Source organism: Eleutherodactylus coqui, chromosome 1, assembly GCF_035609145.1.
Source record: "Eleutherodactylus coqui strain aEleCoq1 chromosome 1, aEleCoq1.hap1, whole genome shotgun sequence".
Lineage (NCBI taxonomy): Eukaryota > Metazoa > Chordata > Amphibia > Anura > Eleutherodactylidae > Eleutherodactylus > Eleutherodactylus coqui.
Window position 1 is genome coordinate 466,691,002 of NC_089837.1, and position 19,052 is coordinate 466,710,053.

A 19,052-nucleotide genomic window follows, 5' to 3' on the forward strand; every position below is an offset into this window, starting at 1 on the left:
TCAAAATCCTTTCTCCCTCATAAGAATGGATATTGATCATAAATCTAAACATCACATTTCAAAACTTTGGTGTCTTGCAGGAGGTGAAAGCACTATTTGATCACGAACATTGTCCAAAAGTGATAAGTTGTGAGTTTGCTCACAACAATAACTGGTATGTTACATTCCAGTCTGACACTGATGCACAACAGGTGAGATGGAGTTTGTTTTTTTAAATATTCTGAGACGCACCCATAGTCTAGTAGTTGTAGGATCACTGAGAGGCACCATAGTCTACTAATTGTGGGATCACTTGTATCTAGCATGTCGGTGGCTCTTTAGAACAGTTCAAAGGGTTGTCTTAGGAAGATGACCCTGGTCAGTATTTCCACACTCTTCTGTATCAGATTTTTACTTTTTCTGTCATATGTATAGAGGACCAGCCCTCTCTAGTGCGCCACTTTATTTAACGGCAGTTTTGAGTTCAGAGGTTTTACTGTATATTAGAAATCATATTGTTACAAAATACTGTGACAAGATATTTTTGGTAGCTTGGTGTCTTCTGTGTACTAATTCCACAATTCTCACACCCACAGGCTTTTAAATATTTAAGGGAAGAAGTTAAAACATTTCAGGACAAGCCAATAATGGTAAGATTACGTTTTAATAGTAGTAAGATTAAGTTTTTCACATGCTGATACTTCATATAGATTTTAACAAAGTTCTCTTCCAACTTCTTAGTTTGTCTTTCAAGTGACCCTCCAGTTTCAGGGCAAACTTCTATCCCGGGACTAAAAGGATATACTGCTTACTGGCCTTCTCTTACAGCTATCCAGTCTGCCAGTTCCAGGTCCTCTTTAGTCACCATGGATGGCCGACACAATCTTCTGATTCCCACATTGATTTGGTAGTTTAGACTACTATTGCACTGTACCCGCTGTCTGATTGGCAAGAGCTGCTCATGTGATCAGCACTGGCCAATCGGAGGAGTGGGCATTAGGTAGCTAGAAAATCACTGCAGCCATCTTGGATAGCTGAAAATTGCACCCAAAACCAGCCACGGAGGATTGCAAGTATTGTTTGTGGCCCCTCTTCTTCTGGGACATAATTGTCCTGAACCTGGAGGGTTGCTTTAAATGAGGATCACCGGTTTGTCTTCCCATGGCCTCATGTCCATGGCACGAGCAGATTTCCGCAGTGGAAGACCTATGTGTCGGTCCGTAAATTATTTTTAAATGTTCTCCGGCGATCGCAGATCGTCCATGCATGTGTCCTGCAATTCAAATCCGCCCGTGGACCTCGGGCCAAAGTCTGCTTGTCATTTAGTTGTGCCTTGACCTAATGATCTGTGTTGCTAGGAATGTGCTCCCTGACAGTGTCGGTCACAATGTGCCCTTCAGGTCAATGCTGAATGCTCAATACCGATGCTTTTTTTTTTCTATCTTTAGGCAAGGATAAAAGCCATCAACACATTCTTTGCGAAGAATGGATATCGAACGGTGGACTCCAGTGTGTACAGTCAGCCCGTTCAGACACAAGCACAGTTTCATTCTCCACTCTTTATGCAGCCTGTATATAGTCCTCATCAACAGTATTCACTCTATAACCTTGTGCCTCAGACATGGTCTCCAAACCCAGCACCTTACTTTGAAACACCACTGGTAAGTCACCAAAAGTTGTTAATAACTCCTGTGTCTGTCATGCTTAGCCCCGTGATGAAATCATGCGCTTGAGAGAAAAAGGTCCAGATTCATTTACGTGAGATTTACTAGTAATCAATGTCAACTATGGTTTTCGTAAAGCTTCTCAGACACCAGGAATGGCTTCCATTTCTGGTCCCTGACAAGGATGTTTTTTCTTTACTCAGTAAATGAATGCTGGGCCATCTCTGTGATTGTAAGATTATGAGATCTGAGGGCCAACAGTCCCACGTGTTCTATGTTATTCTATTAGTTTCCTTTCCCATTTTACATCTTGCAGCACATTCACGGCTTGTGGCTATATCCTACACATGAGCAAGTTACAGAAAATCCTCAACTTAAGTCCTTTGCTTTTGCATGTGATTTAAGTTTAGCAATACTGCTGAATGCTGCAGAAACAATCCTTATGGACCACAGTCATTGTTTTTGGGAGGGGGACTTGATTTGTGGTGAATTCACTTAGATATCCCCAACTACATAGCTCTGATTTGAAATATGTGTAATTTGTGCAGTGGATGAAGTCTGCCGAGTGTGAACATAGTTTTTGCCTGGAAAGCCCCTTTAACTATTGATGACTTATCCTGTAAATAGATCATCAATAGCCTTAATCACTGGACACCCGCCACCCAGGATCCCCGACTGATCACTTGGCTTGCTGTCAGTGCAGAGGATGGGTCATAAATGCGGGGGAAAGAAAAAAACATGAAAAAACCCTTTAGGGTTCTTTTACCCAAGCTGATAGTTGCCCAAGTAATTGCTCAAAAGCAACTGTTGTCCGTGTAACACAGGACCCAACAGGGCAAGAGAGCAAGAATCGCTCACATGTTGGAGTTGCTTGGTTTTTAGCTCTCCTAAATACCAAGCAACTATCAGCCGGTGTAAACAGATAGCCGTTAATCTATGAACTGCCTGTTTTACTCTGAATGGAGGCGGGCGGCCAGAAGAGATCTCTGGCGCTCTTTGGTTCCATTCAGTGAGCGATTTTATTATACTGTATATACTCGAGTATAAGCCTAGTTTTTCAGCACATTTTTTTTGTGCTGAAAAAGCCTCCTTCGGTTTATACGCGAGTCAGGGAAGGCTTTAAAAAACCTCCATACTCACCTCTCAGCTGGCATCTGTGTCTCTGGCGGTGGTGCGGCAGGCTGCTTGAATTCTCTCCACTGTCATCCCCCGCCATCCTCTCTGCTCAGCTCTGTCATCCCCGCAATCAGTGCTGTGTTAAGTAAGAGCTGTGATTGGATCGAGCGCCAGCCAATCACAGCCAGCACTCAATCATTCACAGCCAATCAAGCTGCTTTAGAATTCTCCCCACTGTCATCTCCCTGCTCAGCTTTCAAATTCCCTGCCGTAAGCATCGTAAGTGCTGTGATTGGTTCGAGTACCGGCTGTGATTGGCTGGCGCTCAATCCAATCACAGTGCTTACTGACAGAGCCAAGCAGAGAGGACGGCGGGGAATGACAAGCAGCTTGTTGCACAGACACAGACGTCGGCTGGGAGGTTAGTGTGGAGGTTTTTTTTTTAATAGCTCGGCTTATACTCGAGTCTTAAGTTTTCCCAATTTTTTGTGGTGAAACTTACTGTCTCGTCTTATACTTGGATCGGCTAATACTCGAGTATATACGGTATATATCGCTTGTGTAAAAGCACAGGGGCCATAACTACTGGGACGACTTTTGGGCGCTTCAGCATCCCGTGTAAAAGTACCGTAAGTCACTCGCCTCCTTGTTGGTACCATGCTTGCATGTAAATAATGCCCAAATCAGAACCTTTTTTTTTTTCTTTCCGCAGGCTCCGTTTCCTAATGGTGGCTATGTTAATGGTTTTAATTCATCAGGATCTTACAAAACAAATGCTGCTTTAAGTATAGGTCGACCTTTCCATAGAAATCGGTAGGTACAAGCCCCGGGCTTTTCTTCAGTAAAGGTGTATTGTAGAACTCCTTATGTGATGTAACTTTTTATACTACTATACTTACGTCGCTGTATGTAAGCATTGTATAGTGCATTATGAGCTTAAATACAACTTTTTTTTTTTTCTTTTTTGAGAATTACTTAAAAAATTTAGATCCCAGCTTTACTAGAAAAGGCCAGTTTTACATCCGCAAAGAGGATTGAAATTCAGCTCTCCAAACAAAAGGAACGTGTTTTAGCCATGCATTCTTTTGTGTAAAACTGAAAGCTTTCTGGAATGGTTCAGCTAGTTTCTCATTTGTTAATAACAATAAGTTATAGGGTCATTTAAGGGCACAAACAAGAGCTAAAAATGTAGTAATCGGGTCACGAAGCGGACACTGCACTAATGTCCAGTGTCTGCAGTAATTATTTGCTTGCGTGGATAGAACCGGCTTTCCAACGCATTGAAAGTTGCAGCTGTGACTTTTGTAGACCTGCTCTGCCAGTTCTAGTTGTGCCTTTTTGCCTGCTTTCATACAAAACTTCTCTCTCAAATGTTTCAATAGTAGTTAGCTGAGTGGAACAATGGAGTTGTTTGGTAACCGGTGTTACACACACAACCTTTTTTTTTTACATTTTTGACTGAAGTTTTGCGTGGCATGCCTTTTCTGCAGCACAATACCGTATTTGCTGCTAATTTCACTGAGTGGCGAAGGCTGAAAACGAATCCATGACCCGGTACCGATGTGACTACCTGCAGCTGTATGCTCTAGGTTCTTCGTGGATTTTTTTTTTCATACACTGTGAACTTGGTATTGAAGAACTCCTTTCACTTATCCTTTTTTTGGCGCTAAACAAGTTTACCGTATCTGAACATGGTTCATGATAAATTGCCCTCTGACTAGCGATGAGCGAGCACACTCAGATAAAGCAGTTACTTGAGTGAGCATCGCTCATCTCGAGTAACTGCATTCTCGTCCGGGCAGGCTCGGGGGGTGGGGTGGGGAAGAGAGAAACTGCTCGGACGAGAATAGCTATGCTCGCCTGAGTAACTGCCTTATCCGAGCGTGCTCGCTCATCTCTACCTCTGACCCATCATACGTCGTTGCCTCCGATGTATCCTTACTAGAGATGAGCGAGCGTACTCGGAAAAGCACTACTCGCTCGAGTAATTTGCTTTATCCGAGTATCGCTGTGCTCGGGTCTGAAGATTCGGGTGCCGGCACGGAGCGGGGAGCTGCAGGGGAGAGCGGGGAGGAACGGAGGTAAGATCTTTCTCTCCCGCTCTCCCCTGCTCCCCGCTGCGACTCATCTGTCAGCCGCAGCGGCACCCGAATCTTCAGGGACGAGCACAGCGATACTCGGATAAAGCACATTACTCGAGCGAGTAGTGCTTTTCCGAGTACGCTCGCTCATCTCTAATCCTTACACTGATATTAAGCGAGTTTAGAAGCCATATTCCTCCTAATTCCCCTTTAGAAAGATAGACTTTAAATGTCTCATTTGACTCTCAATATAGCAGCCGTTAAACAGTGACTTTTTTGGGGGGACCCCCACCCGTAAGCCATTTTTATTTATTTTTTTCCCTCCTGTGTTTTCAACATGCAAAAATATTTCATCTCACAATATACAACCAGTAGTCATTTTCCAGCTGTAACATCTCTTGCGCAGATGTAATGCTTCATAGTGTCACATTTTTGGGTCTCAACTGCCACAGAAATCCAATTTCATCATAGGCCCTGTGGCTGCAGATGTTAATAGCCCCTTATAGCGGCGATCCCGAGGAGCCGGTACCCTCCGCTAATCTATTGATAACCTATCCAGAGGATAGGTCATCAATAGAAAGAAAATTAAGAAAACTCCTTGAAGTTTAGTTTTGTAGCATGAATAACTAAGTTGCTTTATCTGGGCATAGAATCGTATATTGGGTAGATTTATGAAACGGTCTAAAAGAAAAACTTAGTTGCCCCTAGCAACCAATTAGCACCGCTTTCATTTTGTATTCTGTTCTGGTAAAATTAAAGCTGAGCTCTGATTGGCTGCGAAGGGCAACTAAGACCGTTTCATAAATATGTAATATAGAGCTAAGAAGCCTAAGGATTGCCGTATTTGACTGGGGTTACTGTCTCCTGGGCACCTTGTAGAAGATGTCCATAAAGAATCTAACTAGCAGGCGGGCATGTTGCAAACGTTTTCCACCATTTTCACTGCACAAATGAAACTGTCAAAATGCATAAGTATCACATACAGATATATTTGACGATGTATTGTAGACTGACGATGCACATATCTGATAGGCCGGCCTGAATAGGATTCATCGTGACCAGCTCGGATTGATTCATTGTAATGTTTTCATTGACAAACGGTATATTTATCAATAAAATTGTATCAGTATAAAATGCCTGTTCTGTAAAGGACTACGTTTCTATTGGGTTACAGCCAACTTTTCAAATCTCTTGAGGATTACCTTCGCTTTATTAAATTTTATACTCTAGGTCTAGTAATGGCATCTATTGTTGATCCTTGATGAGGACTTCATTTGGCATTTCAGATCATACTTGCGAGTCTTCATGAGATTGGGATCTGAGGGTCATGACGCAATGTTATATGTATATAGTCTATTGCTATGAGTAACTCTGATATTACCCCGTAGAGTAAAAGTGTCGCCTCTTCTCCACCCCTTTAGAGTGAAGCCTCCATTTCGATCGTCTCCAAACTCTTCAGAAAGAACTGCTGACGGTGGCACTACAGCTCCTGTACCGTTGGCAGATATCCATATAAACCGACCCATCTCTCGTTCCTTTCTATCAGATCGGCACATCACATCTTTAACTGGACATCAGGATGTTTTTTCTAAGGACTTGCAATCTTTACATACAGAACAGAATGGTACAGATGTAGCTGCTCGGGGAAGGTGTGTACCAGATTTGTATCCTCAAAGTAGTGACAACGGTGTAACCTATCTTTCATATGTTCTATTAGAGCATGTGAATGTCCCGGAGCCGGATCCCACACTCAAAACCCCCTATGAGGTGGAGCAAAGAGCCGCTCTATGAAAATGGATCCCATTCCGGTTGACCTTGAGTTATGCTTGTGATACAGGATGGCCGTTCATCTGAATGACCGCCATGTAATTCTGTATTTCCCCAGCAGCTGAAATACCTCGCTGTCAATGGCCTCCCTTGGCAAAATCTGTTTGCTGAGTGGGATCAGGGATACTGAGCGCCACATATAAAAGTGGGTTATCCCTGAGACAATCCACGTAGTGCTTAGGGGCACAATCAAGCTGACTTATAAGATAGTCTTAAAGAAAAACTGTTGCACATGTTTGATTTTGCAGCAAGACTATTTCCCTCCCCTTCCCTTATTCCCTTCCAAAAAGACAAACACCTGTACGATTGGTCAATAAGGGCAGTAAGGACCACCTGTCTTATAGACATTTTCTTAAAACTCCCCTGGATTTTCCTTCGTTCACATCAGCAGTAGGGTGTTTCCAACTTTCTGCTTCATTCGAGGAGCAGATAACCTACCCCTGGCCAAATGGAATAATCACATGACAGAACCGAACGGACCCCGTTGACTAGATAGTTGAGGTCCATTCAGCTTCAGGCCAGCCAGGATGTTACTGGATTTGACAGGACGAAATAGCACTGCATGCAGAGCCATTTCATCCTGTTTTTAGCATAAATTGGTGTCCAATCCTGATGTGACTGTGCATGGTGTGTATTTGTCCATAGAGCATTTCCCTTGTGTCAGATTTTTCCCTGCAAACAGCAGCTACTAATAGCTTTGCTATTTTCAGCAAACCCTTGGCTGAGGTCCCTCGTGCTTCATAATGGCTGAAAAACAGTATAAGTAAATGGGGAGGAAACCACAATTGCCTGTAGAGGAGGTATACTGTAATATCTGCAAACCATAGTAGGAAAGTGGCAATCTGTGTAGTGCGAGTGATGGTTGGTCTCCCTTTTGACCGTTGAATCGTTTCCCATTAGTCCTTTCAAATTCATTGTTTTTTATTTATTTTAAATTTTTTTTTTTTTTTTAAGCCCAATGCTAGATAAATGAACTAACGTCATCTAACACAAGTGAGTGTTGTGTTTGAACTTAGAACAAAGTACTCAGATTTTCTGCACTTCTTCTTGCAGGAGAAATGTCTTTAGGGGTAGACGAAGAAGAGATGATGATCGTGTTTCCGTAAGTGTTTTTATTCTATTTAATACAAAAAAAAAAAAGCTTTTTGAATTCTTTTTATTTTGGCTAGCACTGCAACGTGGTTAACCCAAGTGGATGGCCATTCCATTGACTTGAAGTAGTATGTTGTAGGGTTTCCCTTATATGTAATATCCATAGTATTTGTACGAGTGAAGGCTTATGTATCGGGTTGATGTAGAAAGCTGAAGAGAGAAAATATTGCTCGTAAGTGCGCAAATAGTTCTCTGTGCCTTCATGTTACTTTTGTGGAAAGGAATGTCGCCCTTTAGACTTGGGTATTGTGAATGAATTTCACATTGCGGCGCTCATGATGAAGTACTGCGGCCCAGTGATGATCAAGTATCGCGCTTAGAGGGAACAGGACTGGCATCCAGGAGTCTGAGCTTCTTTTTTCTTTTCATTCTTTTTTTTCTTCACATTTCCAGTCTTTACTTCATTCTCTTTTCTATCTGACCTCATTCTGATCACTGTCCTCCTCGCTCAGACTCTGTTTGTTTGGTCTTCTCAATGATCGCAAGATTATGAGATCTGAGGGCTCTGAAGATGTGGTGTATGCCTGAATCTGTTTCCATACATACATCCCACGCAATGTGTTTGTGAACTTTTTTTTTAATGTTTTCAGCGGCCGCTGACTACAATGGAAGAAACCCCACCGACACCAAAGTTTGACTTGCTCGCATCTAATTTCCCTCCGTTGCCTGGAAGTGTAGTGAGCACACCCGGGGAGCCTGTACTTGAAAGCAGGATGGCTGATGTTGTCAAAGGGCTTTACAAAGAAAAAGTGAGTCTCAAACTTGGCCCATTTTTCAGTTGCAAGCTATAATGCATGCTATAAAATGTAAACATTTTGTCTTGGGTGTACAGGACTATCTTGCCTAGATATCCTACACAGAAATTCCCAGATTTGCCCTGCCAGCAGAAACTAAGGAGATTTATGAAACTGTCATAATTGCCGCTAGCGACCAATAACAGGGTAGCTTTCATTTTGCATTCTGCTCTGGTAAAATGAAAGATGAGCTCTGATTGGTTGCTAGGGGCAACAAGACAGTTTCTTTTCATTTACACCTATATCTGTTCCTAAAACTTTTAATAGACAAGTAATTTAATTTTTTTCTCAACTTTTTTTTCCTCTTTTGTGTATGCTCTAACATATTTTATAATTATTTAGGAAAATAAGGAATTGCCTCCAAGCTTGACGACTCCTGCTCAGGAAGAACCTGCAAAAAATCCAGTGCAGCACACAATCACAAGTTCAACGCAGCATTCTACACAAGCTGATACACCACCGCCGCCGCTGCCATCACAACCAAGGTAATTGGATTTTGATTAGTTTGGATACATTGGTCTCTAACGCTGATGCCTGAATGAACTATAGCAAATAAAGTATAGTTACATGTGTAGCAGTCAGTGCAGCTCAACACAGATTTCTGCTATAGTGTACACCAATGTCAGTTTGTAGCACGGGGGTGCTTTCAGTTGGAACAAATGTATTAAGAGGCTTGCACCTCTTAATGTATTTGTCACAGGAACACCAGTGCACACTTAACTTAGACCGGCGTATTTAAACTCCGGTCTAAGTAAATATGCCCCAATGCTTTTAGCGTGTTTACATAGGAAAACTGGTAAACCCATTGTGTGTAAAAAGTGGTTCTCCCACTAAAGACCTATTCACATGATCGGTGATGTATGATCAGCGAGGGTTTAGCTGCAGTGGACCCCAACTACAATGAAAGCTGCACACTACAAACCCTGGTAATGAATGGAGCGGTGCGCTTGCATGACCACCCCATAGTCTGTGGCATAGGGGATGATGACTGAGCATATTGTTCCAGCTATCTCCATAGATGATTGAGGGTCACCTTGTTCGGAGCCCTACTGATACATATTCTGGTATGTCTGAAATGAACACCGTTTTATCTTCTAAGAGACTATTGGCAGGACAGCTTCATACATTAAGAGTTCTACTTTTTGAATGATTCGTGTTTAGTAAGGTTGTTTGACAATAAGCTGATCTTCAAGTGTTGCCTTGATAAAACCCCCAGTGATCAGCTGTAATCTATGGCTGTAATCTATGGGTAAACGGCAAGTACTCAGTTTCCTAATAGCGCCACCATAGGGAAAATTTAAGCATTACCCATTGACCTTTCAAATCGGTGGGCTGCCTGTGCTATATAGGACAGATCCTCCAGAACTACATAGTATGTTGGGCTAAAGGAAGACAATGTCCATCCAGTTCAGCCTGTCGGTGTATGTAAGGGGAGCTAATGTCAGTGCTACCAGCAGCCAGATGTTTGAGTGGAGGCTGGTTGGCCCTAAAAGCCTACTGGGGATCCGATCTGGGGGTGGGGGGTGGGGCAGGCATCTATCCCATTGTCACTGCCATTGGTTAATCCTAAAATCCTACTACAGATCTGGATGTGTATTCCTTTAATGTCTCACTTTTGCTTTTACCTTTCCTCCTTAGTAACTCCACTACTGAGAAGAAACTTGCAGAAAACTCTTGCCACAAAGATGTTGCAAGTCAGACCTCCGCAGCGCAACCAGCGTGCAGCTCTGGTCCGGTGAAACCAACCAAACCTGCTGCCGCTGCACCCGTGGGTTGCACATCGCCTGCCCAGAGTACACAGGTATTTGTCTTTACACTTATTTAGACTTTGTAGGTCGCTCAAATACTGTCAACTTTTAGTTTCATTGAACAGAAATTCCATAGTTATATAATTAACTTAAGCTAACAATGTGAGCTTATTGGTAAATGCAGTAGAGTGGTCTGTGTTTTCAATTGGCTTTTCTGCTGACGTTCAGAAATTAACAGGCCGGCTACAAGCTATTGTAAGCCAATGTCCTAGCTACAGGTGATAAACCAGACCTACAAGAAACTTGGCTCTGAAAGCTCAAGATATGCTGGCCCTTAAAGGGCTTTTCTGGGTCTGAACTAATTGGTGATATATCCTTAATGTCCCATTTAGAAGGGATAAGTCGTCTAAGCACTGCACTAGTGCCGATATCATTGCTGAGGTCTTCATGCAGAGCATCTAGACAAATGGGGAACACCGCTGCATCGGGGGCATCTCACTCGGCGCTTCACGGTCTATGTGAAGCGCTGAAGTGGGAGCACTTACACTCAGCGAGAATCCTGCGAACCAGCGGATTTTGTTGTTGTTGACTGGTTAGCGATAACCACAAGTGAACAAATGGTAAATTTTTTTTGTGTTATACTAAACAATTTGTGCTAATTGTGAGCGATAATCGTCCCATGCAAATGACCGTTAAGATAGAACATCAATAGTTGATCAGCAAGAGGTCTGCTACTCTAGCTCCCTGGTGATCAGCTGATATCTGGCCAGCTGTCAGCCTGGATGGAGCCAGAACTTGACAGCTCTGTCCATGTGCAAAGGAAGTTGTGCATGCATTACCGGCCCAGGCCACTACAATGTGGACAGAGCTGTCTGCTTCTGCTCCTTCCATGTGGACAGCTGGCCAGATAACAGCTGATTGCCAGGAGTCTGGCGCGGCAGAGCCTCACTTATCTTGAGGATGGGTAATTGGTAGTTAAACTCAAAACCCTTTTTAAGGGGTAAAATGAAACCTTTACAATGCAATTACTCAATTGCCTGAATATTTCTAGGAGATTGTTATAAAAGCAAATTTCAGTTGTACTTCAATGGGAGACGCTTGGATTAGTCTCTTGTAGTGTGCAATAAGCTATGCTGGATGTACTTGAATTATGTTTACTTGTGCTACATTAGTTATGTTTTAATGGAGCTGTCTGGCGGCATGGCACTCAGTATGTAAGTGCTGATGCTAGGAGAACAAGCAATGCCTCCAATTGGCAGGTGGTAGTCAAATGACTTCCGCTATCAGAGACTTGGTGATTCGTTGGGCTACAGCTCTGGATCGCCATTTGTTTTGTCTTTGTTTTAGTTTTTAATTACTTGGTTCTAAACTTTAAAGATTCCACGTGGTGGAAGTGCTACGGAAAACTCTGCAACGAATTCCACAGCTTTTCCACATCCAAAACGGAGTCAAAATCTGCACCAGCATTGCAGATTTTGACTTTAAATTGTCTGAGCTTCAGAAGATTTTACACTCTCCCCACACACACCTCCAAAGACTTTGCGTTTTCTATGCTTCCTTCACTGAGCACCCAGCGGCTTCTAGTGAGCACAGTGCCACTGGTCAGGTGATGCACTTCTGCCTCACCCGCAGCGCTGAGCTCTCTAGTGGCCCCGTGTGCCCAATGAAGGCAGCGCAGAGAGGCGGAGAATTTTCTACTGCACAAAATCCACAGCGTTTCCGCTACATGTGAACATATACCCTAAAAATGAATTTCTCCTGACAACCCCTGCAATCCTTGCTGAAATCTATCGGGTTTTGCCTGTCAATGCCATGTGTTCACCATCGAATCTATTTTTCGTTTCCAGGAACCACGAAAACTAAGTTACGCTGAGGTATGTCAAAGGCCTCCCAAGGAGCCCGCACCAGCTCCAGTCCAGCCACTCCGTGAACTTCGTACCAATATAGCACCACCTGCCAAAAATGAAGAAACTTCTATTCCAGAAAAAGCTTCTGAAAAAAACCATGAAAAGGTTGAAGGAAAAGTAAAAGAATCTCCTGGGCACCGAAGCAATGGAACACCCCGAGGTGGTTCTGGAAAAATCAGGGAACAGAGGCGCCAGTTTGGACGCAGGTCTTCACCTCAGGGAGCAACACGGCGTAATGGCAAGGAGCAATACGTGCCACCAAGATCACCAAAGTAAAAACTTCTTGTCTCAACCACGAAATCAGGACGATGATGACAAAGAGAAAGGACTTGTATGGAAATTTGCCGTCATTTATGTTAACTTTGTATAAAGTGGGCATAATGGAACCCAACTTTCATCTCAGACTAGTATTTGAGGTGGTAGTGTGTTCCTGATTTGGTATAAAAACCATATAAAATGTAGGATTTTTCTTTTTTGGGGGAGGGAGGGAAGAACCATATCTTGGAATTTTTTTTTTATGTTGCAGAAGTTATCTGCTATGTATCATTTTCAGGGTTGTGGCATAAACCTAGAAGACCTTCAGTCGATGAGGGTAAAAAGAAAATATTTTTGAGAAATAGATCTGTTAAAAAAAAAAATTTAAAAAACAAAAAAGAAAAAAATAGAAATTTAAAATTAATTTTTTTAATCTATTTAAGGCTTTGCTGGTAGTATATGTATGCCATTTTGGCCTTGAAGTGGAAAAAAAACAAACCCTGATGCGGTGTGTGGTCAGTGTGTTGCGTAACTGTGTGGCCAGATGCTGTTTATCACAGATTATACAACTGAATGTACAGCTCTTCTGTCACGTCTGTTAGCTCGAAAATTTAGTTTGTCTTTTGACCTTACTAAAATTTTCTTTTGAAGCTGTTTACTTATCGAGCCAGAATTTATGGAAGATAACAAACGCTTAGCTATAGCAACGGCATGCGTGTCTGTAATCCAAGACTTCTCATATGTACGACTTTTTTTTGTTTTTGTTTTTTGTTCCGTCTCAAGCATGGTTTTCACATTAGCTGTGTTAATCTGTGAATCCATGCCGAGGGTTATATAGATATATATATGTATGTTGTCTTTAAGAAAGGGCTATGCGTAACTGATCCGATATCAAATGGTTCTCACTGGACTATTATCAAGCTCATTCTTTCTTTAGCCATGACAAGCCTGTGGGGTTTTTCTTAGATTCATAGTAAACTGATGCAATCTCTCCCACCAACATTTTTGTAAAATCCATGATTTTTTATTTTTTTTCTTTAGAAATTTGAGTACATTTTTTTTTTTCTTGTCTTCGTAGCCTTCAGGAAATAGTGATTGCTACAATAGAAGGCATCACAGTTGACATAGTTATAGTTTTGTACAACTTTGGATAATGGATAGCAAAAAAAAAAGTTCAAATCTGCTAAAAGTTACCCTGACTGCTGTTTCATAGTTTTTTTTTCGTTTTTTTCCCCCCTTTTACATGTTGTTTCTCTGTATAAATTAGTTCTTTAAGACAATTTGTGTGTTTTTTCATGTTTTTTGTTTTTTTTTCTTGATTGTTCCTTTTTCAAAACATTAAGTCCTATCTCTATTGCACCATTCACTGCTATTTTTGTATAGCGGGTCTCTTTTTGAAGTGAGGTCCGCACAAGGACATGTTGCATGTCTACTGAAATCGACTTGTGAGCACTCATATATAATTGTGCAAGTTACAAAGAAACGATGGGATCTGTTTTTTTCATTAATCACTGGAACAGGTTCCATCTGAAACATTTTTATCTTGTTCTAGTCCAAATCTGGAAATGTGAATGCAGTGCATTTAATCCTGTTCTTGTGGAAATAGGACTTGAGTATTTCTTAATTGTACTATATAATTTTTTTTTTCTAGATGTTAAATAAATTATCATTGATTGTGACTTGCAGAAATCTAATTATGTAAGTTGATTTAATATGTGAAATTGAAAGGATGCTCTGTGTTGTGTATAGCGGATTGTTTTTTTTTTTCTTTTTTCAGACTTTAAAGCTCATGTACAGAAATGCCGATAAAATGTGTGAAAGTTTTTGCTTTCAGTATAAGTGCTTCATAAGGCTCTGTTCTCCGTAACAAAGTATTTATTTGCATTTACAAATTTTGTCGCCCTCGCTTTTTTTTTTTCCTCTCCTCCCCCCTCTTCCCTCCTTTTTTGTGTGAACTGGGGCTATCAAAGTATAATAAAGGCTGTGAAACTATCTAGATTATAAACTATAAGTGCAGTATGTTGCATGACAAGCACACAGCCTTTTAGGCTGGTTGTAAAGGCAAGCAAATCCTCGCGTTCATAATCTGAAATTTCCACTTTTGATTTTATGCCATGGTCTTCAATTCTGTACTTTTTTTTTTTTCAATGGTCTCAATCAATATAATATATATCTTCTATAGCTACGTCTAGCATTTTCATAGCTATGTTAACTAGTCCCATTTAAAGGGCACGTTTCAAAATAATTAATGTACAGGGTTTTGATTTTGTCTTGCCTTTTTGACTTTTTTTTTTTTTTTTCCGTTGCTTCAACATGGAAGCTAAAGTTTTTCCAACTTCTACTCAAAGGACTGATCCTACCACTATTAACTCGCTATATTACACTGCAGACTTTAATCCGTATAGGCAACATCTGAATGGTGTGGTATAACATTCCTTCTATATCTAGATATGCTGGTAAATTAGTTTGTAATTATAACCTGGTTAAAGTGAATTTGACCTAAACTGTATGGCTTCTAACAGATAAATGGTTTTACCTAGTAGCGCATCTCTTTGGCGCGTGTGATACACGTGGAAACTTTGAGCTGTCTGTTGAAACTGCACTAAGGTAGAGTAAGTGCTTTTTGGTTTTATACGTTTTATTTGTTATACATTTTTTATTTTTCCCCCAGATTCTTTTTTTTTCTTTAGTTTTATTCTAGAATATTTACACTAGTGTGCTACTTCAGTAATGCAACTTTATGTTCTCTGTATATTGTGTTGGCAGGGCTTCCTTTACTGTGGTACCATATAGATTTCAGCTTTGTAGTTTGACGATCAAGAAACAGTCTCGAATCTGGAGCATTGGGTTGTGTCTTTTTTTTTTTTTTTTCTGTCCTAAGAAACTCATTTTCTGGCACTTATAAATCTGATTTGTGTTACTAAACGAAATTGTACCCAAAACAAACGAAAAAAAGTTTTAGGCTCAACTTTGAGGAAATATATCTACATCCTTTTACCTGGTGATTATAACTTGCCTTGGCATTTTGTCAGTAACAGGGCTTTTTAGTCAAAATTAATTTTTTTTTTCTCCATTGTTCCAGTTTATCATCTGAATTCAAATTTGTACAGTAGGGTTCATGCTTTAAATGTATGTGTGTTTGTATTCTATTCTGGACATTGCCAAGGTGCTACAAAATATTGAAATACCAGATTTAGAACAATAAAGCTGATTCAAAGGGTATAGTCTGTGGTATAATTTCCATCAAATTGTACATGTTATAGAATGACATTTAATTACATTTGATAAAACAAGCCAACATGGTTATTTTATGTTCATTACACTGGAGGGAGTTGTGGAGATGTACTGAAATAATATGGAGGGTTGTGAAAATCTGTTGCCATCTAGTAATTTCAGGAAAATGACCACTGGATTCAAACAGTATAAATATGTATAATTGCAGTACCATTGTCATTTTTTTTCCCTGGCGTCGTCATGACGGCAGTACCTGGAGGTTGCCCTCTGACCTTGTAGGGACAGGAAGCAGGAGACTTGAAAAGGCTCCTCCTCCCTTCCATCCTTCAGTGCTTCCTGTCCCTACAGGGACAAGCAAGAGGGCTCCCTCCATGGAGCCAAAAGATCGACAGGGGGGGAGGGGAAGCGCGGACCACAGGTTTCGCCTCCCCTCTTACTTCATCCGCGGTCCAGGGGAACAGCGGGCCACAGGTTTGCCTCCCTGCTTCATCTCTGCGGCGCCAGGGAGAGCGGGGGACCAGAGGCTTCTAGGACCCCTCTCCCACCGGCAGCAGGTTCAAGCGCGTCGGGGTGGGGGCGTGGCTTCTGACCAGGCATATAAAAAATCGTTATGCCCAGAATGCACGGCAAAAATCCTTAGAGGAACAGTCGGCATTCATGGAGGACATAAGGTCCCTAGTCGGAGAAGAAGTACAAACATCCATCTCTAGCGTTCTCTCAGCCCAGAGAGAGAAAAAAGCCTCCAAGAGGCCCAGTTATGCGCCATTGACAAGCTCAGACTCAGCAGTCACTAGGCGAGCTCTTGGAGGGCGAATTATTTGACCATCCCTCCGAAGCGAAGGACAAAAGCAAGAAGTACCATTTCGTGTCAAGTGATCTCGACGAGCTCTTAAAAGCAGTGAGACATCATGAAAATAAAAGACGGTCGAGCCAAGGTCCGTCTAAAGATAACATGTTTGGCGGATTAAGAGCAAGAAACAAGACCATGTTTCCAGTAAATACCACCTTGAAGGTGATCTCCGATGAGAGGCTCCGGTTCTCGGGGGAAGATGTGCGGGATTAAGAGGACGTACCAAAGGTAGATGCGCAGGTAGCTAGGATGGCCAGGAAAATAGCGCTTCTCTTTGAGGACTCCTCCCACCCAAAAGACTCCATGGACAATAAAGTAGATGTCCTTATGAAGCGGGCATGGCAAACATCAGCCTATACCCTAGAGACGAACATCACAGCCACGTCCGTGGCAAGGTCTATGTTCCTTTGGCTGGGGGAATTGAACGACCAAGTCAAGCAGAGAACGTCCAGAGAAGAGATCCAAGAGTGCATACCCCTGCTAAGGTTAGCAACAGCCTTTCTGGCGGATGGCTCCGCTGAGTCAATGAGACTAGCTGCCAGAAACGTGGCACTGTCCAATATGGCTAGGTGGGCGATCTGGCTGAAGACCTGAAAGGCGGACGCTGCGTTTAAAAACAAACTATGCAACATCCCCTTTCATGGTCAGTATATCTTCGGGGTGGATCTGGATGAAAACCTGAAGAAAGCGGCAGACAAGACCCACGGCTTTCCAGACCAGGGGAGGACCCCGTTACTCCTCAAGCCACAACCAACCTTCAGACCCTATCGGGGAAAAGGGAAGACGGGCCGCTGGTCTTACCCCAAAGGTGGCAGGGGTAAGATGGGGAAAATCGCTACCCCAGTAGAGGACTCCCAGGTGGGGGGATAGATTACTGAGGTTTAGTCAAAAGTGGCTGGGCATTACAGAAAACCTGTGGGTTCTCCAGTTACTATCCCAGTACAGAATAGAGTTCTTCGCCTGGCCTCCTAATAAGTTTGCGGTTACTCCCACGCAAACCCCTGCCCTCCAAAAAGTCTTTAGAGAGGAGATCGCTAACCTGCTACATATGGGGGCTATAGTGGAGGTCCCCACGGTAGAGCAGGGATTGGGATACTACTCTCCCCTCTTTCTCGTTAAAAAAACCGAATGGGTCGCACTGGATGATCTTTAACCTGAAAGGCCTGAACAGATATATCATCTATAAAATGTTTAAGATGAAAACCATCAGGTCAGCAGTAACCCTAGTCAATAGGGGGGGGGGGACGACTATGTGTGCACAATTGACCTGAAGGATGCGTATTATCATGTCCCGATTCTTCCGGAACATCATAAATATCTGTGATTCGCGGTAGAAATCCGTGATGGCCACCTGGAGGCTTGCCAGCGGCCCTGGGATCTGCAATCTTCAGTGTATTGCAGTGTATTTTAGGAATAATTGTTTCTAATGAAATTCAAGTCCTCCTAGTATTACTGTCTTAGCATGACCCAAATAAATTTTAAAAAGTCATCACATATTATGGGGCTCAAAATGGGATGGAATGGAGAGCCCAGGGAGCTGTTTGGTAATTCCCAGGTGCTCTGTTCCCGCATTGTTGCCACATGCACGTCACGCAACGTTTTTCCAGCTGGCTGTGTAGCACTCTTCCATAAAAATAAATGGGAGAGCATGCTCACACAGCCGGCTGAAAAGAGCTGTGTGTGTGTGTATATGGGGGACCCTGTGAGTATCAATCACTGATCCCTGTTCCATAACTTTTGAGCCCCATAATGTGATGACAGGTTCCCTTAAACCTACACAATTAACAACCTTAAAAAAAAACAACTAAAATATAGAGCTATAGATGGATATGTCCAGCAGAATGCAGGAAGACTGTGTCTGCCAGTTTGGTTTACATATGATTCAGCCTGGTAGGTTACCCTGCACCTCACAAGAAATGTCATTAATTGGTTGTAAGCCCTAGTGGTGCACTACTGCATATCATTGGGTCTTGGACCCATTGTATGCCTTATCTATGTGCAAATATAATACTAAGCAGCCACTCCCTCTACTATGTAGTAGGTGTGTGTGGTTGTTCATCAGCATCTTACACCTGTGAACTGCTCCATATAGCAATTTTACTTTCCCCCTTATCTCCACGACCACACTCCTGAGATTGCCTCCTCCTGCTAGGACTGGAACACACGGAGGTTTAAAGCTTCCCACCCTCATCCAGTGGTTTCCCTGTCCTGCCAGGAGTCAGATCTCGAGAGGTGCTGGGCGCTCTCAGGAGTTCCTACCATGAAGATACAGCATACTTACTGGATTGGAGGCAACAGACTCTTTTCTCCTTTCCTGAATATCGTCTCCTGGGTCGCTGCAGGGGAGATTTCTCTTTACTGCGACCAGGGTGGTTATAGGTGAGGGCTGTGTGGCGTTTAATCCTCCGGCGCTGCTGGTCCATGGGGTTCATAGGCCCTTTTGTA

General features: G+C 42.4%; 1 protein-coding gene across 4 annotated transcripts in view; it reads left to right on the forward strand.

Moving 5' to 3' along the window:
• The window catches only part of LARP4 (La ribonucleoprotein 4), a 31,286-nt gene extending 15,541 nt beyond the window's left edge, over nucleotides 1-15,745 (forward strand). For all 4 annotated transcript variants that reach the window (XM_066584341.1, XM_066584339.1, XM_066584340.1 and 1 more), the window contains 10 exons: nucleotides 81-191; nucleotides 576-629; nucleotides 1,428-1,640; nucleotides 3,472-3,572; nucleotides 6,262-6,489; nucleotides 7,721-7,769; nucleotides 8,410-8,568; nucleotides 8,956-9,098; nucleotides 10,252-10,414; nucleotides 12,209-15,745. In XM_066584341.1, coding sequence (XP_066440438.1) covers nucleotides 81-191; nucleotides 576-629; nucleotides 1,428-1,640; nucleotides 3,472-3,572; nucleotides 6,262-6,489; nucleotides 7,721-7,769; nucleotides 8,410-8,568; nucleotides 8,956-9,098; nucleotides 10,252-10,414; nucleotides 12,209-12,544 — 1,557 coding nt within the window. In that variant the 3' untranslated portion in view covers nucleotides 12,545-15,745. The remainder of the gene's footprint in view (nucleotides 1-80; nucleotides 192-575; nucleotides 630-1,427; nucleotides 1,641-3,471; nucleotides 3,573-6,261; nucleotides 6,490-7,720; nucleotides 7,770-8,409; nucleotides 8,569-8,955; nucleotides 9,099-10,251; nucleotides 10,415-12,208) is intronic.
• The last annotated feature ends 3,307 nt before the right edge of the window (nucleotides 15,746-19,052 follow it).